This window comes from Cyprinus carpio, chromosome B7, assembly GCF_018340385.1.
Source record: "Cyprinus carpio isolate SPL01 chromosome B7, ASM1834038v1, whole genome shotgun sequence".
Lineage (NCBI taxonomy): Eukaryota > Metazoa > Chordata > Actinopteri > Cypriniformes > Cyprinidae > Cyprinus > Cyprinus carpio.
In genome coordinates, this window is record NC_056603.1 from 17,992,112 (window position 1) to 18,013,300 (window position 21,189).

At 38.1% G+C, this 21,189-nt stretch overlaps 1 protein-coding gene across 1 annotated transcript in view; it reads left to right on the plus strand.

Annotated features, from left to right (window-relative positions):
- The window catches only part of fam189a1 (family with sequence similarity 189 member A1), a 95,856-nt gene that overhangs the window by 34,517 nt on the left and 40,150 nt on the right, over nucleotides 1–21,189 (plus strand). Inside the window, exon 2 of the mRNA XM_042727655.1 lies at nucleotides 9,128–9,184. Within this exon, the coding sequence (XP_042583589.1) occupies nucleotides 9,128–9,184 (57 nt within the window). The remainder of the gene's footprint in view (nucleotides 1–9,127; nucleotides 9,185–21,189) is intronic.

Genomic DNA, 21,189 nt, shown 5'->3' on the forward strand with positions numbered 1-21,189 from the left:
GGTGGTTGTGTACACACACTGCAAACACATTTCAGTTCAAACATCTTGTAAAAGTGCATGTAGCATCCGATCACCCCTTTAAAGTCAATCGGTGTGGTCAGATCAGAGGCTCCAAAGAGTTTCTGTGGTTATTGCGGTGTTGTAGTTATCAGAGGAGCTCAGTGTGTGCATACTGGCAGGGTCTCCAGAGGGGATCTGTGTGCAGAAAGTGGATGAACGTGAATAACAGCATGAGAGAAAGAGAAAGAGAGAGAGAGGGAAAGATTGAGATGCCCAACCCCCAGTAACGCCAGGGAACATGCTGTTGTCCCACTGTTTCCATGGCGATGAGGATGAGCTGTTTGTTCTAAGCTCAGAACCGCGTGAGATGTTAGACAGGGAATAATGATTTGTGGAATGAGAGAACGTGAGGAAGAGGAGGTGAATGACGGAGGTAGAGCGACCAGACGAGAGCAACCATGAGTCTGTGTGTATTGCATTTTGAATGAGCTAAAAGAAGTCAGCCGATTACAGTGGCCTTGACCTTCTCCTGTGAGCTCCATTGTCAGTGCTGGAATAAACTGCAGCTTAAGAGCTGTTTGAGGGTGGTGGAGTCTAATTTGAGAGAAGCTCTCATCTGTGTCTCAAGAGCCCAAAAGGAGCTGAAGCCAACGTGATGGAGAGGTCACGGTGTAAACACAAGCGCTCTCTCTCCGTCTTATACTTACAGACACATGCTCAACCCAGCCAACAAAAGATTCCCGTATTCCTCTAGTTTTCTCATCCCACATTTTGAGTCCAAAAAATTTATTTCAGCGCTGTTGACTCTTGACTCTAATTAATTCAGGCAATGTTCTGCTGTTGGCACGGGACTGTTTGTACAGGTACAGCTTTATTCATTTGTGAGGTGTGCCTGCAATGGCAGAATGCAATTTCTAAATTGAACACAGCGAGTCATGTGATCTGGTTGCTTTGAAACAATCCAGAAGGATTTCTCGGCTGCCAGTTTTTCCATGTGATAAATCTGGAGTTGCCGAATGTCACCGTCTTCAGGAGCGGATTTACACTGACACTCTTTTAATCCCCGGATTGTTCAATTTAATTAAGAAGGAGCACACGTTTCTCCCTGATGTGTCCCAAAGTTGGATGTGTGTCCTCCATAAACACTCAGGTTTGGATTTGTAGACTGGTGTTCTAGGGATCGATACTAAAAGAGTTTAAGAAAAAAAGCACTGTTGTGCAAAATTACTACTGTACTTTCTGAAAAACTGCTATTCCTATGAGAAGAGTTGGTTAGAATTGCAGTCAGTAATTATTATTATTTTTTTAAGTAGTCTCTTGTATTTATATGATCAAAAATGCATTAAAAGAATAATATTGTGAAATATTATTACCATTTAAAATGTCAGTTTTACATTCATATTCATGTGATGCCAAAGCTTAATTTTTAGTGGCCATTACTCCTCTCTTCAGTGTCACATGATTCTTCAGAAATAATTCTAATATGCAGATTTGGTGCTCAAATGGTTGTGCTGCTTAATAAAGCTGCTTAATGGAAACTGCCAAAGAGTTTTTTTTTTCCTCAGGCTTTTTTGAGGAACAGTCTGTGAGTAAACAGCATTAATTTCAGCAATGTTTTGTAACATTACAAATGTCTTTACTGTCATTTTTGATCACTTTAAAGGGGTCATGAACTGCCTTTGTTTTTTATTTTGTTCTGTTCCCTGAGGTCCACTTATAATGTTTTTACACCAAAAAACATAATTTAGAAGCAAATAAATACTCAGTACATATCAAATGAGTTGTTACTGACGTAGTTTGGCACTTCATTAAAAATAAGTTCATAAAAAAAGGTTTATTCTCCCGCTCTTGTGTATGAATCGGTGGGCGTAGAAGCAGGCATTGATCTTCTTCTGCGGAGGCGGTGCTTATCCACACTATTACATCATAAAGTGGCACATTCCACAAGCTGTCATTTGGCTTCAACAAAAGCTGTTTTTAGACTAACGAGAAAGTTTTGAGTTATGAAACAGAATAATTTAGATTTCTCAGTTCATGATCCCTTTAATGCATCCTTACTGAATAAAAGAATCAGATTATTTCGAAAAATAACTATTGTTAATATCTAAATGAAATATTTTCATAATGCATCAATGTATAATGTATAGTGTTTGCTGAGAATGTGCTTCTTTCATATATGCGAAATGGACATTTTAACAGAAATAAGTCAATTCAAACTAATCAAAATGAGAACAATCAAATCCAGAGCTAGTGAATCAAAATTGAATCCGAAAATATGTATCACTATTCCCAGCTCTATTTATGTGTGCCATAAGACTTCATAATATTCCTCACTGTGGGCACCCACACATGCAGACACACGACCCGAGTCGAGCTTCCCTGTAACCTGCACAAAGACGCCTTTTTAGGACATGTGCTAGCTGTTCCAGAGAGATGTGTTCAACCTGATAAGAGTGCCCCCGTAACACGATTATAGCTATGACAAGGACAGTGATGGTTCTGTAATTTTATTAGACAGAAGCCAATCTGCAGCAAGGTGCAGGTCATCACTTTAAATGGGAAACAGCACGAGTTCAGCTTCAGAATACCATCTGGAGCTCAATGATAACGTCAGTGGTTGACTTCAGTTCTCTGGCGCTGGAGTGAGTGTGAGCAGAATCAATTTACTACACATTCAAGTCATAGACTGTATAAAAACATGGACGTAGTGTCCGTGACGTCACCCGTAGTTTTCTGAAGAGCGTTTTTGAAGCTCAAAATGGGCGGAACAGGTTGTCACCATCTTGGCAGCGCGTCACTCTCTTATCATTGAAAACGAATCTATGGGATTGACTCCCTTTTGGAGCCAGCCTCTAACGGCCAGTCCATGAATTGCAGTTTTAGTCACTTTCTTGTTGGCTTCATGAGAGAGAGCGAGAGGTTGCCGCTTGGTTCAAGTTCAAGAATGAATGGAGAAATTCCTCCTGTGAAAATTGCGAATGTAGCATTTTTTTTTTACATCACATGTTCTTATGTTTGTATCTTCAGGGGTTTGCAGTGAAGCTCTGTTCAGCGTAGTGTGTGTTGCATGTTGATACTGAAGGAGTCACTTCGCTCTCTTCCTCTCTGAGGGGTAAATGGGAAATCATTACAAAGCTTGGAAAGTGTCCAGAAAGGGGTTTCCAAGGCAACAGAAGCACCATTCCCATCCGTCCCTCTCCATCTCTCTCTTTCTTTCCCTCCCTTTTAGGGAGTGATGTGTAAGTGTGTCGTGTCCTCATTCCAGGACCTTCGTTCAGTCACTCACGTAGCCTTGATGATCATCATCATCACGTTTATGGATACATCCAAATGTTTCACATATTGAATTCGAGTCTCATATAAAGGTGATGAGCCATAAACCTTCATAAGTGTATATGTGAGTATGAATGACGCTTTATGCTTTCATAAGCATGCAGGCACCTTCATAAATATGTATGTAAATCAAGATGATAGGCCACACACCTTCATTAGTATGTGTGTGAGGGAAGCTATGCTTGAGAAATATGCCTTGAAGTCATTTGCAGGCATTGCAGCGGGCAGTGGGAGTGCGTTCTATTTATATCTAATAGCACATAATCACAGTTTCCTTCTTAATTGAGGCAACTGGACCCTACGTTCTCCATGAGGATGTCAGGAGAAAAAAATGAGAAATCTTGGACTCTCTCCAAACACAAAACATGGACATCAGTTCAGCCATATTTGAACCCCATTGAAATCTTCTCACTCTCTTGACCATGCTGCTGCCATCACCAGAGGCCTGCTGATGTCCTTCCTGCAACCGGAACAATACTAGTAAGCAGCAGCTGTCTAAACAGATGTGGGTAGTGGAGTCTGTCGAGCAGAAGTGATTTGACAGATTCTGGTGCGTGTTCTTGTATTTTCTGATTTTGTTTTGATCATTGGCCTTCTGTCTTCTCTCTGTCTTTTCTTGTGCTGGATGCTCAGCTTCTGAATAGTTTTGTTGTCCCCCCGGGGTATCACGTAAAAAGAAAACATCAGTCTGAGAGAATAGAAGACCATGCAGATTATCGGTAAAGAGCTGAGACGAGAAGATCATCTGATTGCATTAGCTAGTTTTGCTTGTTCAGTCTTTCCGTCAAGGGCATGTTGAACAGTGTAGCAGTTTTTTATTGCTGATATTAGACTGTTTAAACTTTGGTGTACTCAGTGAATTATTATGTGGGTCTGTGTATTGATTTATTTACATTTTGCACACACGATCACAATTTATTATTTTTTTCCAAAAAATTTGGGGTTGGTAAGATATTTTAAAGATTTTGAAAGAAGTCTCTTCTGCTCACAAAGGATACATTTATTTAATCAGATATTACTGTTTTCCATTTTAATATATTATAAATGTAATTTATGTAATGCCAAAGCTGATTTTTTAGCAGTCATTACTCCAGTCTTCAAGTGTCATGATTCTTCACAAATCATTTTAATATGTTGATTTAGTGCTCAAGTACAGTGACATTTCTCATTATTATCATTTTTGAAAATGTGTGCTTCGCAATATTGCACACTTTTGGTAACACTTTAGTATAGGGACAAGTTCTTACTATTGACTAGTTGCTTAGTTAAGTTAATGTAGTTAATGGTTTGTTAATAGCAAGAATTGGACCTTAAAATAAAGTGTGTGCATTCTTCTGCCAATACTAAATCTCTGTGAGAGTGTTTTCTGCACTGCTGTTCAATCGGATGCCAAAACTTCTACTAAATCTATAGAGCAACTGCTGAATGAATGACTCTTGTGAGACGGTTCTTTTTAGTGATTCAAAACCATACAGCACAAGCAGTGTATTTTGATTCCTGAATGGATGACTCTTATAAATCAGTCATTTGTTGTGTATCAGAACCATGCAGCATGATCTATAATCCAACCTATTCCAAGCAAATTACTCTTGAGTGTGTTCTTTTTAATGATCCAAACAATACATATACATATATATACTATATATATATATATATATATATATATATATATATATATATAATTTATTTTTTTATTTTTTTATTTTTTCAACACAAACATGCATATTATTATTTGTTTTAGGACAATTCTCCAGGTGGCCCTTAAATACTAATTCTCTCCCAGCTTTTTTAAAGATATTTAAATGTTAGGACAAAATTTTTTAAAGTAATGTTTATGGAAAGTTCTGATAATTTATTAATTTATATAACAGTGAGTAAAAAAAGTTCTGAAATCAACATTCTCAGAATGTCTTATTGATTTTATTTGTACTTGAACATTTTAAGAAACTTTTGTTTGTAACTTTAAATAACTTTCTAATCATTACAAGAAAACTGGGCATTTTAATGTTCTTATAATATTAAAAATGAACCTTCAAATAACATTATATTTTAGGTGAAAATAAAGGTAGCAGAACACTGTAAGAAACATGTGTAACCTTTAAATATCATTATAATTACAGCAAGAAAACTGGACATTTCAGTGTTTTAGAAACATTTCAAAACACAAATTTTCTTTATCCCAAATTTGTTGCCTGGGCTCTTCCTATAGTTTTCAGCTGAAATGCTGTGTCTCTCTCTCTCAGCCTCTCTCTCTCTGTGTGTTTGGGGAGGAGGGTGGCTGTATATCACTGCTGTGCAAACAGTTGAGTGTGATTAAAGAGCAGTCGCCCACTGCACCCTCACACTCTGCAGACCACACTCAATATGCAAACCACTACAAGTTTAGTCTTGATTTTGACAGCCAAGAGCAATTTCTCAAAGCGCACTGTGTTTGATCCCGCACTGTTTGACAGTTTTGTTCCCTCAGATTTTTCTTAATAGTCCAGTTTCAGCAGACTGGACTTGAACTGAATCTGGTCCTTAGAGTCTAGTTGTCATTTGTGGTGTTTGCGATATGGGCTGTATATATGTACATATATTAGACGGAGCAGCTGTACCCTGGTAATTGACTGAAGGGCTCATAGCACTGCTGACTGAGCTAAAAGGCTTTAGTGGCTAATGTCAGTGAGTGGTGCGTCTTAATCCTGTTGAGAGCGCAGCCGAGGGTGAAATCCTTCTTTGATTATTGCTTGCTATCGTTGCCTCTTTCCAGAAAACAATTTCTCCGCAGACTCAACCGCACAGGCAGGAAATCACCGGCAAGACTTCCCACCCAGGGCATAATGTGTGCTCTGATGCACCTCTGGAAAAGTAGGGAATATAGGATTGATGGTTGCAGATGTTTTATGCCTGTCATACACACACATCTTCAAATAAAGCCAGAAAAGGTTGAGCAGCATAACTTCTATCCTAAACTCCATTATATAATTCTCCTCCATTGTCCAACAAACCTATGGAGTACTATAGTTTGACCCTCTGCAGTACAACTTGCTCTACAGCGGGTTATTAACCTATGTGCTATAAAGGTACTGAGAGTCAGTAGGGAGCTAAGAATTAAAAATAATAAGGCATAGTTGTCAATGGGGATTCATATTACATGGAGGGTTCAAACGGTAGCAGGTGTTAATGTAGGCATTGTGCGTGAGTTTGAATTTTTTTTTTTTTTTTTTTTTTTTTTTTTTTTTTTGTGTGCCTGACAGTATCTGTGGCATGCTGTTATTTACAACAGACAAACATTCTGACTCATCCCTCGGTACATATATTTACATTTTAAAAACCCTGAGTCAGATAAAGGTAAACACATTTGGATGATAGAGGGCCTGTATTATTTATAATACGCATTCCTGTAGCTCAAACTATAGAGCATGGCTCTAGCAGGTCATTAGTTCGAATCCCAAGAACTGATCAAATGTGTACATTGAATTTAATGTAAGTCACCTTTGGATAAAAGCATCTGCAAAATGCATAAATGTAAATGTAACTATCAGAAGAACAGCAGCAAAAATCACCCTCAAAAACTTTACTACCATTATATATTAATATATACGATATAATAAAAAAATTAGTATGAATTCACCCCTTTAAATTAGACCTTAACTTCCATTACATGATGAGATAGGACATTGTGACTTGATAATATTTAGAATGTCCATTTATTTATTAATTTATTTAAAAAACAAAAAATGATTGAAGTTGTGATGTTATTGTTATTGATCTCCACTGTTATTGAAAAAGAAAATAATTGTAGGGTGGTGACTTGGTTTAATCAGTTGGTTGTTGATTGGATGGAGGCAGATCTGAAAGTAAGCTTACAATCGATTGTAAGAAAGGGACAAAATTAAACTGGAATATGTGATTGAAAAAGTCTGGCATACAGTACATCACCCAGAGAAGTCTGTTATTTCGCCCGAAGATTGAGTTATGCCATTTTGATTAAAAATTACATAGTCAAAAAAAGCAATATTGTTTACAAAATATTCATAAAATATATTTTATGAAATGGATGTTTACAAAAATAGATTTATAAAAATAGACATTTACAGGCTCAAACAAATCATCGATAAATTGTTTGCATTAAGTTCATTGAGATGCATTCATAAAATAGATGATTAATTTCAATTTAATTTGACTTTAAGTGTATATACATCAGCAGGCAATATTGTGTCATTTTTAATCAGACACTGAATAGAAAAGCCCCAAAAGATCTTTCAGCCAATAGAATCATTTAGGTCCCCAAAGGGGGATGTGATTTTGCCAGGGAATAGGATTTTGCACAACGACTGAATATTCCTTTCAGTGAGCTCTTTTGTGCTGCTGATCTTTCCACACACACACACACACCAGCCAGGCCTTTCCTCCCTTTCAATCTTATCTTTAACTGACTCTTTCTCAGCATCTTTTTTTCCCCACTCTTGGTTTAGTTTGCTCCATGTCTTTCTCCCTCTCAATTGCTACTGAAAGAGGATCAATAATTCAAGAGAGCAAATACAATGTGAACCGTTTCTCACATCATCTCTCTGAACATGTCATATACTCTCTCTCTCTCTCTCTCTCTCTCTCTCCTCTCTCTCTCTCTCTCTCTCCTCTCTCTCAATCTCTCTCTCATATACTCTCTCTCTCTCTCTCTCTCTCTCTCTCATAAAATATAATCTTATGTCATACTTGTTACAGAAATGTATTTGTGTTGAAGTAATGTCTTAATAATGGCCCATGCATAATTTCTATAAATGCAGTGTATTTAATGTATGTAGTGTGTTTTGCTATCGTTGCTGCACTAATATGATGTTAGTTATTTTGGTGATTTTTTTTATTTTATTTATTTAGACCTGGACAGATCAATTAGCAGACCAAATCATGTTTAACAAGACCTTGCAAAAGCTTTCTCTTTAATTTTTTTTCATTGCTTTTATTTTCTTTTTGAATCACACATTGATCCTGTTTCTTTGTTTTACTGCACTTTTCCTTTATCTTGGTGCTTGTTAATCCCATAGCTGTGTGTGATTGCACACGATGGCATAATCCTATAATCTTCAGATCGATCGACTCCTCAGTCTCACTGATCTCTTTTTCTCTTTTGCCAGCAAACACCTTTCAGTGACTGAGAAATAATCAGCATGTGCTCTACTCAGCATTCACCTCCTTCTACATATTAAGCACTATATGTACCTAAGCGTTTTAATTCCATCTGGAGCATTATTCATAACCTGAATTTACATTCTAAACTGCTGACAGCATCAGCTTCATTGCTAACATTTCATTCTTACTGCATATTGCATTTAATGCTCTGCTCCTGTTGGTTTATGCGAGATGGCACTGTGATTGTAGCACAGCGTTGAGGTCCCATGGGTAAAAAGTGTGAATGAGGGAGAGAGGCCTGCTGGACTTGAGAGGTTAAAGGGTGAAGGAGCATGAGAGAGAGAGACTGCCTCAGAGTGGAGTGCTGCTGGTTAATGAAGGGTGAAGGAGAAAAAGTCAGAACAGAAAGAAAGAACAAGTACTGCAGAGAATATAAAAGTGATATCGCAATTTTTTTAACATCTCTATATCAGCAGAATTCCCCCTGCCATCCTGATGACCGCATTATTCCTTGCACATTAAATATTGATAAATTCACCTGTGATGGAGCTCAGTTCTTTCTGTCTCCTGTAATGCTTGAGATGTGATTTTGTTTGGCAGTGTTGTTGGCATTGAACTGGCCCAGTGAGACATGCAGCTCTGTTCTTTAGTCTAAAAAAATGTTTTCCTTCTGTTTCAGGTGCTTTTGTCTGGACTGATCGGAGTGGTGTCATGGAAAAGGCCCCTTTCTTTGGTGGTAAGAAATGAAGTATAGTTTACTAATAAGCATGTGGTGTTTTTTTCATGTACGTCTGGACGTCTGGTTTATTCTACCCATGCAAAATATAAAAATTCTGGTGCAATGCAATTTATTCCTGTGATGGGTCTTCAGTGTCACATGATCCTTTAGAAATCATTTTAATATTTATTAAAATTAGTTTGTCTAAATAAATTATTAAACTGCTAAAAAACTGAAAATTCATTTTACAGTATGAAGAATGGATAATAATTTTGAGATTTGCTAAAGATTAGATTAAACAGTGTTGTTAAATTATTAGTGTTTTTAAAGATATTTAAACCTTAACTCAGCATTACATGATGGCAAAGGAATTCTAAATGTAAAAATAGAGGAAATTATCATGTGCAATCAAATACCGTAACAAATCTAATATATCTAATATCGGCCAATACTGTGATAAATATATTGTGCATCCCCAGTTCAATCTTAAATTATAATATTTAGCAACCCTCTAGATGTGAATATATTGTTACATCTTTTGGGATTCATAAACCATTTCTATGTTAAATTTTATAAGGTCTTTAGCGATTTGTTTCTTCCATTTGTATTATACCATTACCAGTATGTGACATGCACATGTATGTTTGACTTATATAGGCAAATTTTCGTCTTTGCCCTCTGTCCTGTCTGAATCTTCTAGTGGATTTGTTCGGTTGTGTGATGCTAAGGAATTATCACAGTGAGCACTATCAGGAAGTAGCTGGAGGGCTTCTGATTGCCTGTCATGTAGTGCTCTGTAGACAGTGTGAACGTCTGAGCTGAGCATGCACAGATCCAGCCTGGCAGTCAGTGGAATGGGAATGGGATGTAAAGTATATGCATTGGGTTTTGCTCTGTTCAGCCAGCCGTTCTGTTCATGCATAATTGCAGCAGGGATTGGGCACGCTGGTTGAATTTTTCATGCCTCTTGTTCTGTGGGATAGGCTGGCTCCGGAGGGAGCATTAACAGACAACGTACAAGTTTACAGATTGCAAAATGGGTGGGATGTTGTTAAATCCATACCCTGACACAAAATCACACACGTAAGACAAATGCATACACACACAGACAATGCTCTCAGCGGTTCACGCAATGGCAGACACAGCTCTGTATGTTAAAAGGATAGTTCAGCCGAAAATAATCTTTTACTCACCATCATGTCATTAGAAATTATTTTCTGTGTTCCATAGACCACAAAAGAAGATGTTAAGTGGGATGTTCATGCTGCTCTTTTCCTTTCAGTGAAAGTGAATGGTGACCTGGGGGTGTCAAGCTCCAAAACATAAAAAATAAAAAAACATAGGTGTGTTTGATTTGTGTTGTGTATTTTATTTTTTTTTTAGTTATTCATTGAATGTATTTTTTTTTTTTGTAGATCTCAAATGTCATGTCATTAACAATGTTATATGGAAAAGAATAAGATGGTGTGCATTTTATGTAAAAGAGACCGGTGAGTGGAGCAGGTGTCGCTCATTTCCCAATCACTCCACCGGCCTCGCTCCGTTCCCACGGCTCTCGGCCCCGCCCCACTCGTCACAGTTTTATTTTGTGGTGAACTATACCTTTAACTAACCATTGAACGACTTTTTTTCACCATATCATCAACATTGCCAGCACTGCTCTGTTTCAGACTAAACATTCTCGTCTGCCTCTAGAAATCAAAGAAGTGTTTACAAAGGGTTGGAGCAACATATTAACTCTGCTCAGATGTGATGCATTATTATTTTAAACCATCTGAGAAATATACCAATATTGGTGTTTTTACTATTTGGATGTGGCATGTTTTGCTGTTGTCCTGACTTGTTCTTCTAAGCCTGATGATTATGCCCTTTATATTTTAACTTATTTTAACTTATTTCCTCTGTTGTATTATTTGTATAGTAGTCACATAGTGTCATATTTCTCCTCATCTCTTGACTATCACTCTGGGGAGATCAAGATCTCATTAGATGATTATCGTTCTCTCTCTCGCTATCTGTCTCTCACTCTATCAGTCTCTTTTTCTCTCTTTCTCTGTATGATCCCCTTTATCTCTCTGGCTCTCTCACTCTTAGATGTAGTACACAAGTCTAGATCAAAGAATGAGATGAGTTACAGCATGAGATGTCTCTCTGTGGGATTCAGGTAAACACGGCATTTTATGGCTGAGATATAGTATTGTAGTTCAGCAGCAGACCCCAGACTCCATATTTACGAGGGAACGGACGCTTGAGAAGTTTGTTGTTCATCTGCACAAATGATTTCCTCACACTCACTGTGCACATGCATGGAATCCTCTGGAAATCATCCTCAAATTCCAGGCTTTACTTCAGAATGCCTGGTTATTTGACTACATTGCCTCTGCTGTTAATGTAGCTAAACATTTTGCACACAAATGCTATCTTGCAGTCCAGGAAATGTAGAAGTGGTCTGACGGACAGGTCTTGTAAAGGGATTAAGACTGGCTGACATCCAGAGGAATCCCTCCCAGCTGTAGCATATTACAGCAGTGAAAGCAAAGAAGTGTACAGGACTGACAAGTGTGCCATCTGGAATGTTTTCTCTTGACTTCAGGGAATGTCATTGAACTTGATCTCAGGGGATCACTGATCAGCCTGTGAATTCCACAGTCTTTCCTCGAGGTGGCAAGTGTCTCCATTCACATGGGCCAGCGATGATGATTGAGTCATCAATAGGGCTCTGTCCGTTCAGTCCCGTAACATGGGAAAGCGTGGCACAGTCCAACGCCGTCAAGGTAGAGAAAGATTGATGAGGCTCTCCTCCTGCGTACCTAGCAGAGGGGGAATTAATCAGCTTTTAAAGGTGTCTGACAGAGAGGGAGGGAGCAGGTGAGTAGCCACATTAATTTATTGCGGAAATGAAAATGGCAGGAGAACGCAGTATTCATATTGACTGAGGTTTACTGTCTCGTCTTCAACACAGTATGGCGCAGCAGGACAGCAGCTAGTCAGAGATTTCTCACACCAATGAAAAGATGACCTTGAATAAAAAAACAGGATGAATGAACTTGAAAGGACATTGATTGAGATTCATTCTCATGTGTGCAGCCCTGTAGTCTGCGTTGACAAGTCTTTGTTATCTGAAAGAGTATTTAAGATATAGTGGCATTAAACCAATATTTTCTAAATAATCTACAGAGAAATGCCGGCTAAATGACATACAGAGCCATGAAAACAGCAAAACAGCCCTTGAATGGATCTATGACTTTGCACAGATGTGCAACAATAATGATCTCCATAAAACTGTGGTTCAAGTGAACCCGGATCCCGGTTCATGAATTATTAAAGCTTGTTTGTGTCCTGTTCGTCTGAATTGATTTAGATTTGTTTTGTGTGTTTGGAGGGTAAGAATGACGCACTAGTGGGACTGAAAGCATGTAGAGAGGCCCAACTCTGCTCCTCATCAATTATTAGTTTTCATTAGGGCTGTAAATATGTGCTTTTTTCTCTAAATGTCTTAGTGAATTGTAAAATTTGGCCGTAATTAGATTAAATTTGATTTCTTTGGTATGGTTCATTTTTCAAAGTATGCTGAAAAAAAAAAAATAATAATGGAGGGACAAAATGTACACTATTTAAATGCATCTACATCAGAAATATCTGGATTTGGTGGATTTTTACAACTGAAAATATATATAATGGTATAACTTGTATATCTGTCCTCTTTGATGTGGTGCCACAGATCACTGTATAAATGCCTCAGAGTGAGCACAATCACCCCCTTCTCTTGACTGTAGTTTTAACATGAAATAAACATTAATGAACATCTCAATCAGTGTTTTAACCATGAAAAAAGACGTCAGTAAAACATTTTGTAAACAAAATGTCATGTAGCATTTCATTTACTTCAGGCAAGTCGTCATTGTCCACAGCTGCAATTAGTTCACTAGAAAAATGAAGAGCATTTCGCGAAATATTAGACTTTACTCATTATATTTAAATGTTTAAAACTTTAAATGTTAGTCATGTCTTAATTATTTAATGTATGTATAAATCGGTTATGAAACAAGTTATGACAGCCATCATGTAAATGAATATAGTCAGCAACAAATAGTAATTTAATAGTAATTTTATCATTTAGAAGTTAATTTAAAAACTGAATTTTGTGCAATTTACATGTTTGCATAAAATTTTAATTTGAGTGTTCATTATTATATAAAAATAAAAAGTAGGCCTAATTGAATTCAAATTTGGGTTGTGTTGTTAATTGTAACCTTATAGTAATGTAAAATAGAGCAGATGCTGAGGTAGATTTTTGTCCCTAAGAAAATTCTAATTGTAATTACATTTATTTAAAGAGCAGTTTGTTCAGTAAATCACTGTTTAATATAAAAAAGCAATTTTATGTTTATTTTTTGAAGAATTGCGAGGGTTTAAAAGTAATGTGTAAATCATCTTCACTCTGCTTTTTTGCTAATATGAGAATAGAAGCAGGTGCACACAAATGTGCTTTAGATAATTCAAAGCATGGATTTCCTAATGTAGGATTATAGGAAGTAATAAATCTAGTCTCCATCTGATGCAATGCAGTATAGACTGATATCTTCAAGAAGCCATGAAAGTTTATGTGAGGCCAATTATGTGAGGTCAATGAAATTGAATGTATGTATGTATATAGACCTCATAAACTGACTGCTGGGAGGAACATGAAGCAAGCATGTTGTGAAATGACTTTTCCTTGCTGTTTTCCCATGTTCCTCTCTGCTTTTGCATTCATTAACCTTTCCACTGACAGATTCCAGCCACATACGTGCGTCTTTCTGAGAACCATGTGATTAATCTGATGCCTATGGGCTGCTCTGAGACTGCCGTGATATTACTTTCAGAACGGCCTCAACCGCTCTCAACTCCTCATGACCCTTGTGATATTTACCCTGCACCACACATATGCTGTACTCCTAAACATTCCTTTAATATTTCCCTAAATCTTCCTCAAGGCCATGCGTGGTGTTTTAGCTGCCTCCCTCCCGCCGGTCCAGTTGACTAGGTTGAAAATTGTTTGCTTTTTCTGACTGTTCACCTGAGTTCCTGTCTTTTGTTTGGAGAATTACCTGTCAGTGTGAGACTTGGGGATTCAATAAGCTCTTTTATATTTCAGTCTGATATTGTTTCAGATGTTTTGAGAACTGAACCTGAGGTCCTGGATTAATATTTTATAGTGTTTGGGGTTGTTGTAAGGATGAGTTCTATGGAGCGTTGCCAGAGAGTGTGTGTTTTGTTTGCATATATGTCCCAGGAGTGGAGTGTTTCCTGGTAGACTGAGTTTGTTCAGTTTCTGAGCTACTCTTTCTCTGGCTTCGCTCTGTCAGTGTATTGCTGGAGTTCAGGATTGTGTTATCCTGAGGGAGGAGAACGAGTGCCCTAAAGTGTATCCCATTATTGACTGTGTACAACTGTAGTTTTCAAACTGTTGTAGGCAAGAGAACCCTAGAAATTTACAAAAATATAAATGATATTCAAATTCATATCTAATTTGCAATGAATCTATCATGCTAAGCCAGGCTGCATTTATTTATAAAAATACAGTAAAATGAATAGTATTTTAAAATATTATTACACTTTAAAAGAACTCTGTACTATTCAAATATATTTAAAAAATCCTGAGATGGCTAAGCTGAATTTTCAACAAGGTGTTGGAAACCTTCCTCAGAGATTTTGGTCCATATAGACATGATAGCATCACGCAGTTGCTGCAGATTTGTCGGCTGCACATCCATGATGCGAATCTCCCATTCCACCACATCCCAAAGCTGCTCTGTTGGATTGATCTGGTGACTGTGGAGGACATTTGAGTAAAGTGAACTCATTGTCAGAAACCAGTCTGAGATGATTTGAGCTTTGTGACATGGTGCATTATCCTGCTGGAAGTAGCCATCAGAAGATGGGTACACTGTAGTCATAAAGGGATGGACATGGTCAGCAACAATACTCAGGTAGGCTGTGGTGTTTAAACGATGCTCAGTTGGTACTAAGGGACCCAAAGTGTGCCAAGAAAATATCCCCCACACCATTACACCACCACCAGCAGCCTGAACCTTTGATACCAGGCAGGATGGATCCATGCTTTCATGTTCTTTATGCCAAACTCTGACCCTACCATCTGAATGTCGCAGCAGAAATTGAGACTCATCAGACCAGGCAACGTTTTTCAAATCTTCTATTGTCCAATTTTGGTGAGCCTGTGCAAATTGTAGCCTCCATTTCCTGTTCTTAGCTGACAGAAGTGTCACCCGGTGTGGTCTTCTGCTGCTGTAGCCCATCTGCTTCAGGGTTCAATGTTTTTTGCATTCAGAGAAGGTATTCTGCATACCTTGGTTGTAACAAGTGGTTATTTGAGTTATTGTTGCCTTTCTATCATCTAACCAGTCTGCCCATTCTCCTCTGACCTCTGACATCAATAAGGCATTTTCGTCCACACAACTGCCACTCACCGGATATTTTTTTTGAACCATTCTCTGTAAACCCTAGAGATGGCTGTGCATAAAAATCCCAGTAGATCAGCAGTTTTTGAAATACTCAGACCAGCCCGTCTGGCACCAACAACCATTCCACGTTCAAAGTCACTTAAATCCCCTTTCTTCCCCATTCTGATGCTCGGTTTGAACTTCAGTAAGACGTCTTCACCACATCTAGATGCCTAAATGCATTGAGTTGTCGCCATGTGATTGGCTGATTAGCAATTTGTGTTACAAAGCAATTGAACAGGTGGACCTAATAAAGTGGCTGTTGAGTATATATACTTTATTTATACGTCTTTTTATGTATTAGTTTAGTTTTTAAAGAAATATATATTTTTAAATAAATACCAATAAAGGCAAAATGATTTTTGAACTGGATTACAAAACCTCTAAATGTTACTATGGTGTATATATTGGGTTTTAGGGTTTATACTCATATCTGCAAAAGGCCTATCAAGGGACTTTTGAGGCTCTTGCAGCAGCATGATTTATCTCAAACAGGAAAATTTATATTTTATTCAAAATATAGTATTGTTATGTAACCCACAAGCTTGCAGTCAAAGACACTGCTGTCTGCCCAGTGCTGAAAACATATACTGTAGAGTGAACATTGATAACTAGGTGGTATAGTATTTGGTTGTTCTGATATGATTTGATGGTGGTGCATGATGACATATGTATCACTCTAATATCTTTCTTAGTACTGTTCTGCAGTTTAAACAATGAATGTTTACCACAGTTTTGGGCTGAACACTCGTTTGATGGAACACAGCGGTGATGGAATCTGCCAACATGTTTCCTGTTCTTTGTTTATTCCTCTTAACCAGGAATAAAGTGCCTCTCTCCTTCCACCCCATTCACACAAGTGCAACACGTGAACGTGAGAGTGTCAAGAGAAACAATTTAGTCGTTTCTCTTTTTCTGCTTCAGAGGGAGCATTTGAATATCGCTGTGTGCCCAGTGCAGATTTGTCCTCGTCTCCAAGGCAACCCTGCAGCAGGAAGTCAAGAGCATTTATAATGTAGAGTCCAGCTGGAGGCAAGAGCTTATGGGGCTTTAGCGTATCTTTGCCTCTCTAACGGTCAAGCTGGCAGCTGGGATTCAGAAGCAGCTGAGAAATGCCTCAAAATTGTGATTTTGAGATAAATGCTCCGAGCATCATCTATCACGGTAGAGTGTGAAGCTTTGTCAGGGTTGGTTTAGCACAGAAGCACCTCAGGGGCCTTTTGAGAAGCAGTGACCAGTGAAAGCACAGGGGGTAACATGGGGAGGTGAGGAGGGTGTGATAACCAGGCCAAGTGGAGGACCTGACCTGAGCCTCCATTAATGTTATGTTAGAAGGATGTCAGTTTGATGAGATTCTCTTATCACACTAAGACAGCAGTGTGAACATATGAACATTTACCATCATAACTTGTATTGGAACTGTTCGACCCTAGTAAAAAAAAGAACTATGCCATAATTTATTTAAAATACATTTATTTCATACTAAGTATACTTCAAATTAATTAACATTAAAAGGGTCATATGATGTGATTTCAAGTTTTCCTTTCTCTTTGGAGTGTTACGAGCTCTTGGTGCATAAAGAAGATCTGTTAAGTTGCAAAGACTAAAGTCTCAAATCCAAAGAGATATTCTTTGTAAAAGTTAAGAGTCAACCACTCCACGCCGCCCAAATGTTCACGCAAAGAAAGAAGGCATAACTTTTATTCTGGCTGTTGCTGCCAGCGCCATGTTATGGAGATGCTGTGTTTCGTTGTGAAAACGAAACTACTTTGTTTGGCCTTCCAAAAGGTTAAGTTGTATTTACCACACTGTTCCAGAACAGTTCAACCCAAATATTCAGATGTGTGCAGCACATTATATGGAGGATGAGGACTGTTTCCTGACAGTAGCCTACAATGCGTCTGTGGCACAAAGGCTGTTTCTATGAAGTTGGGCAGTTCAAACTTTGCAAGGACAGTCTGACACTTCTGACTCACAGCCTGTAAGTACATTTTTTATATTTAAATAATTTGCCAATGATGATTCAAATGCGAGTTTTGAGCAGTGTAGAGTAGCGCTTGTTGTTTGTTGTTTCTCCGATCACTAATGCAGACATAGTTTTATGTTTACGCAGCATGGTACACAACGCGTAAAAAGACAGTGTACTGTAAGTCATTATATTCAGTAATTATATCCCCACTGGATGCAAAAAATGCCTTGTTTGTAATAGGTTTTATTGGTTTGGTCTCGGATCTTCTTAGTAAATTGGTCGAACCAGTTCACCAAATCGAACTGAATCATTTGAAACGGTTCGCGTCTCTGGAAATTACTCCAGTGCCTTACACTCCCTCTGGAACTGAGGTTACTCCTCGTCATTGACTGAACTGCTAAAAGGGACCGACGGATGCTCACACACTGAGGTACACGGTCACAGTATGATAAGGCGCGTAACATTTCCGTCACACGCTTGAGGCATTCAGCCAATCCCAATGCACCTTGTAAAAATCTATGCGTTTCAGAAAGGCGGGGCATGGAGGAGATACAATAATGTACATTATATGGAAAATAATGTTTTTTTTTTACCTTAAACCACATAAACGCATCGCATTACACCAAATAATGTTTCTAGCAACGTCATATGACCCCTTTAACATTGACATTTCACTTGAGACAAATTATTTAATTTTTTAAATTTTATTTGTAATTTTATTTATTTATTTATTCATATTTATTTATTTTTAGATTTGGAGAGTTTCTTTATTGCACAATGCACATTTATTAACAGTATTCCTTATATGTGTTTTAATGTCACTATATATAAGGTATAATGTCAGTCTTTAAATGCAAGATATTTAAAGTGTGCCTGAAGTATCCTTGCAATAGTTCCACTTCAGCACAATCAAATATACTTTAGTGCACTAATTCTCAAAAGCTGTGTCCCAAACTAAAGTGCACACACTTCAAAGGCCACGCCTCCAAAGTGCATGAAGGACGCTCCGCCTTCGCAGGATTTCCTAATTGATCCACCAGAGGTTCCCGATTAGTGCTCTGTCGCATAGCAACGCTGCTAGAGGAGAGCTGCCATCTTGCCAGGATAGATGCATCCAGAATTGCTCATTTTTGTTTTTATGTTTTATGTCATAATGGAGGAGACTGTGATGTACATAATGCATTGTTGGCTTAGCCAAGACCGAGGCCAGGTTTTTTTTTAATTTGAGCATTGTACAGCTCAATGTTCAGTGGCAGCTGTCACAGCTGAACAGTGCTCTGTTTGACCAGTCCGAGTTCTTCAGATGCAGCCTTTGATATAGTAAGCAAAATATTTTTAATAATCTGACAAAATGTTAATACTTTTTATTTTCAAAATAATTAGAGGTGGACTGTAAGGAAGTACATTAGTTAAGTATACTCGTACAGGTATAAATATGAAGTACTAAGTTTTCTTTTTTTTTTCACAGGACAGCAACGCTATAAAAAATATGGTCTTTTACAACATAATGCATTGTTGTAGATTAAAGTACACAACAGTATATGTAGCAGGCAACTTTAAATTTAATAACCTTGAACATATTCAGAAGTAAAATGCAACATACACATTAGTGCAGCAGTAGTATTAATGCAAAACCATCCTAACAAATAATTTTTATTTCAGAACAATCCTGTATATTATATGTGGGGCTCCAGATACTCGTCATTGTAAAAGTGATTCAATCAAAGACCTAAAAGCACCTGTTCCTATTTTTTTTTTCATTCATCACCTAAATGGTAGATTTGTTTAATTGTAGTATTCTGAATAGCAACATCTTTGGAAACCCCTTTCAGTTCAGCATTTTGCAGCATTGTTGAAATTCTCACCTCTTTATACAGAACAGATGAGGAGGCGTGTATGTATTTCATGAATTATTTAAGACATCTAACTCACAGTGGGATCCAATTTTTATAATTGAACAGTCAATTACCCCGGATCTTACCACTCTGTAGCGTAAAAAGCACATTGCTGGCATTCTGCTCTGCTTCAATCACAGTCTTTCCCTGTGTCTTTTACAGCCGGCAGCTGTCTTCCTGCCTCTATAACGTGTGGTTTCCGGAAGCCCTGACACTGGTCTTAAATGCCTATTTTAATCAGCTAACTACTAGTAAAATGAAGTAATTAGCAGTTTGAACGAGCAGTACAGATGACAGTCACAGAGGCCTCTCTCTCCCCCAGCTGCCCTTGGACACGGGGGGAGGAGTTTGGGTGGGAGATTGACAGGTGAATAGTGCTGGGTGTTTCCTGTTGGAACTGAAGTGTAGTTTGTGTTTCACTGTTCTCATTAGATTTATTGTGTCATAACTCCAGGACTTTTGGCTGGCTGTGCGTGTGTATTAGACCTGCCTCAGTGTGGCAGCACAGTAGGGTGGCCTTGTTCTGCAGTCAAGCAAAGTGTCTGTAAGCTAAGCTGCATTCATTAGCTATTGTTTGGTCGAGCTCCCATATAAAAGAGGAAACCTCGGGCCTGGCTTTGGACTTTAGACCATTTGGCTGTTTGTTAAATCTAATATGCTTATTAAATGGCTGAAAATGGATCCCTTTTAAGAGACAGATGAAATTGCACTAGCATTGATTTAATTATTGTCCTTTGTGTTTTTCTCTGAGGGTCGAGAGTTATATCTGGTGTTTTCTTTCAGTGAAAGAACAAAGCCCGGAAGGATTTTTTTCATTAACAAATAACATTGTCACTGAGAGGCATGTGTGTCTGATTGCCAACAGAGAACAGCAGTGATGGCTGCAGTAAATGAGTGTGTCAGCTGTATTTACGGTACAGCGGTGTAACCTCAGTCCTCCTCTCTGGTTCTAGTGTCTCAGGAGAGCCCCAGACCAGATGGGACCCACCGCAGTCGTGAATCTTCCAACCACAGAACCTTAATTCAGATTCATTATGGTCACACTCAGTTTTATAGTCTACTACAGCAAATACACACACTTAATAGTGCTTAAAGCAGTTTTCAAACATTTTCTGACTTCTGCCATTTTGCTAACCACACCCTTGGTTCTTAGCAACTTAGCAATGTTTAGCAACCAATATCATCAAACAAGGATGCACAAAATGATTTAGAGGCAGAAAGGCTAGGCCTATTCTAAATGACTAAAACATGTCTCCCATTATTTTTTTCTGTTTATTTTATTTTAAACAATTTGTTTAAAAAATCAAAACTAAAAGCTAACAAATGAAAATGTTACATTATAATTATGCCTATTTTAGTGCATTTTGCACTTGCAAAGTGTCTTGCAAAGGGTTGATCATCAGCTTGAAGCACCTGGAAAAACACTGTGCTGGATGTGCTTGTGTGTGCTTGCACTCCTCAGCTTTCTGCTGCTCACTGAAAATGAATGTTTGGATATCTAGGGCAGCTTCGAAGCCTCAATCACAGCTCGTCTGTGACAAAGTTTGACACACGTGTCGTAGCCTCATTCTGACTTTTCATTTTTTTCCTCTTCCATCTCTCTTTCTCACGCTCCACCTCAACCCGTCACTCTTTCACTCCTTCACAAATAAACTG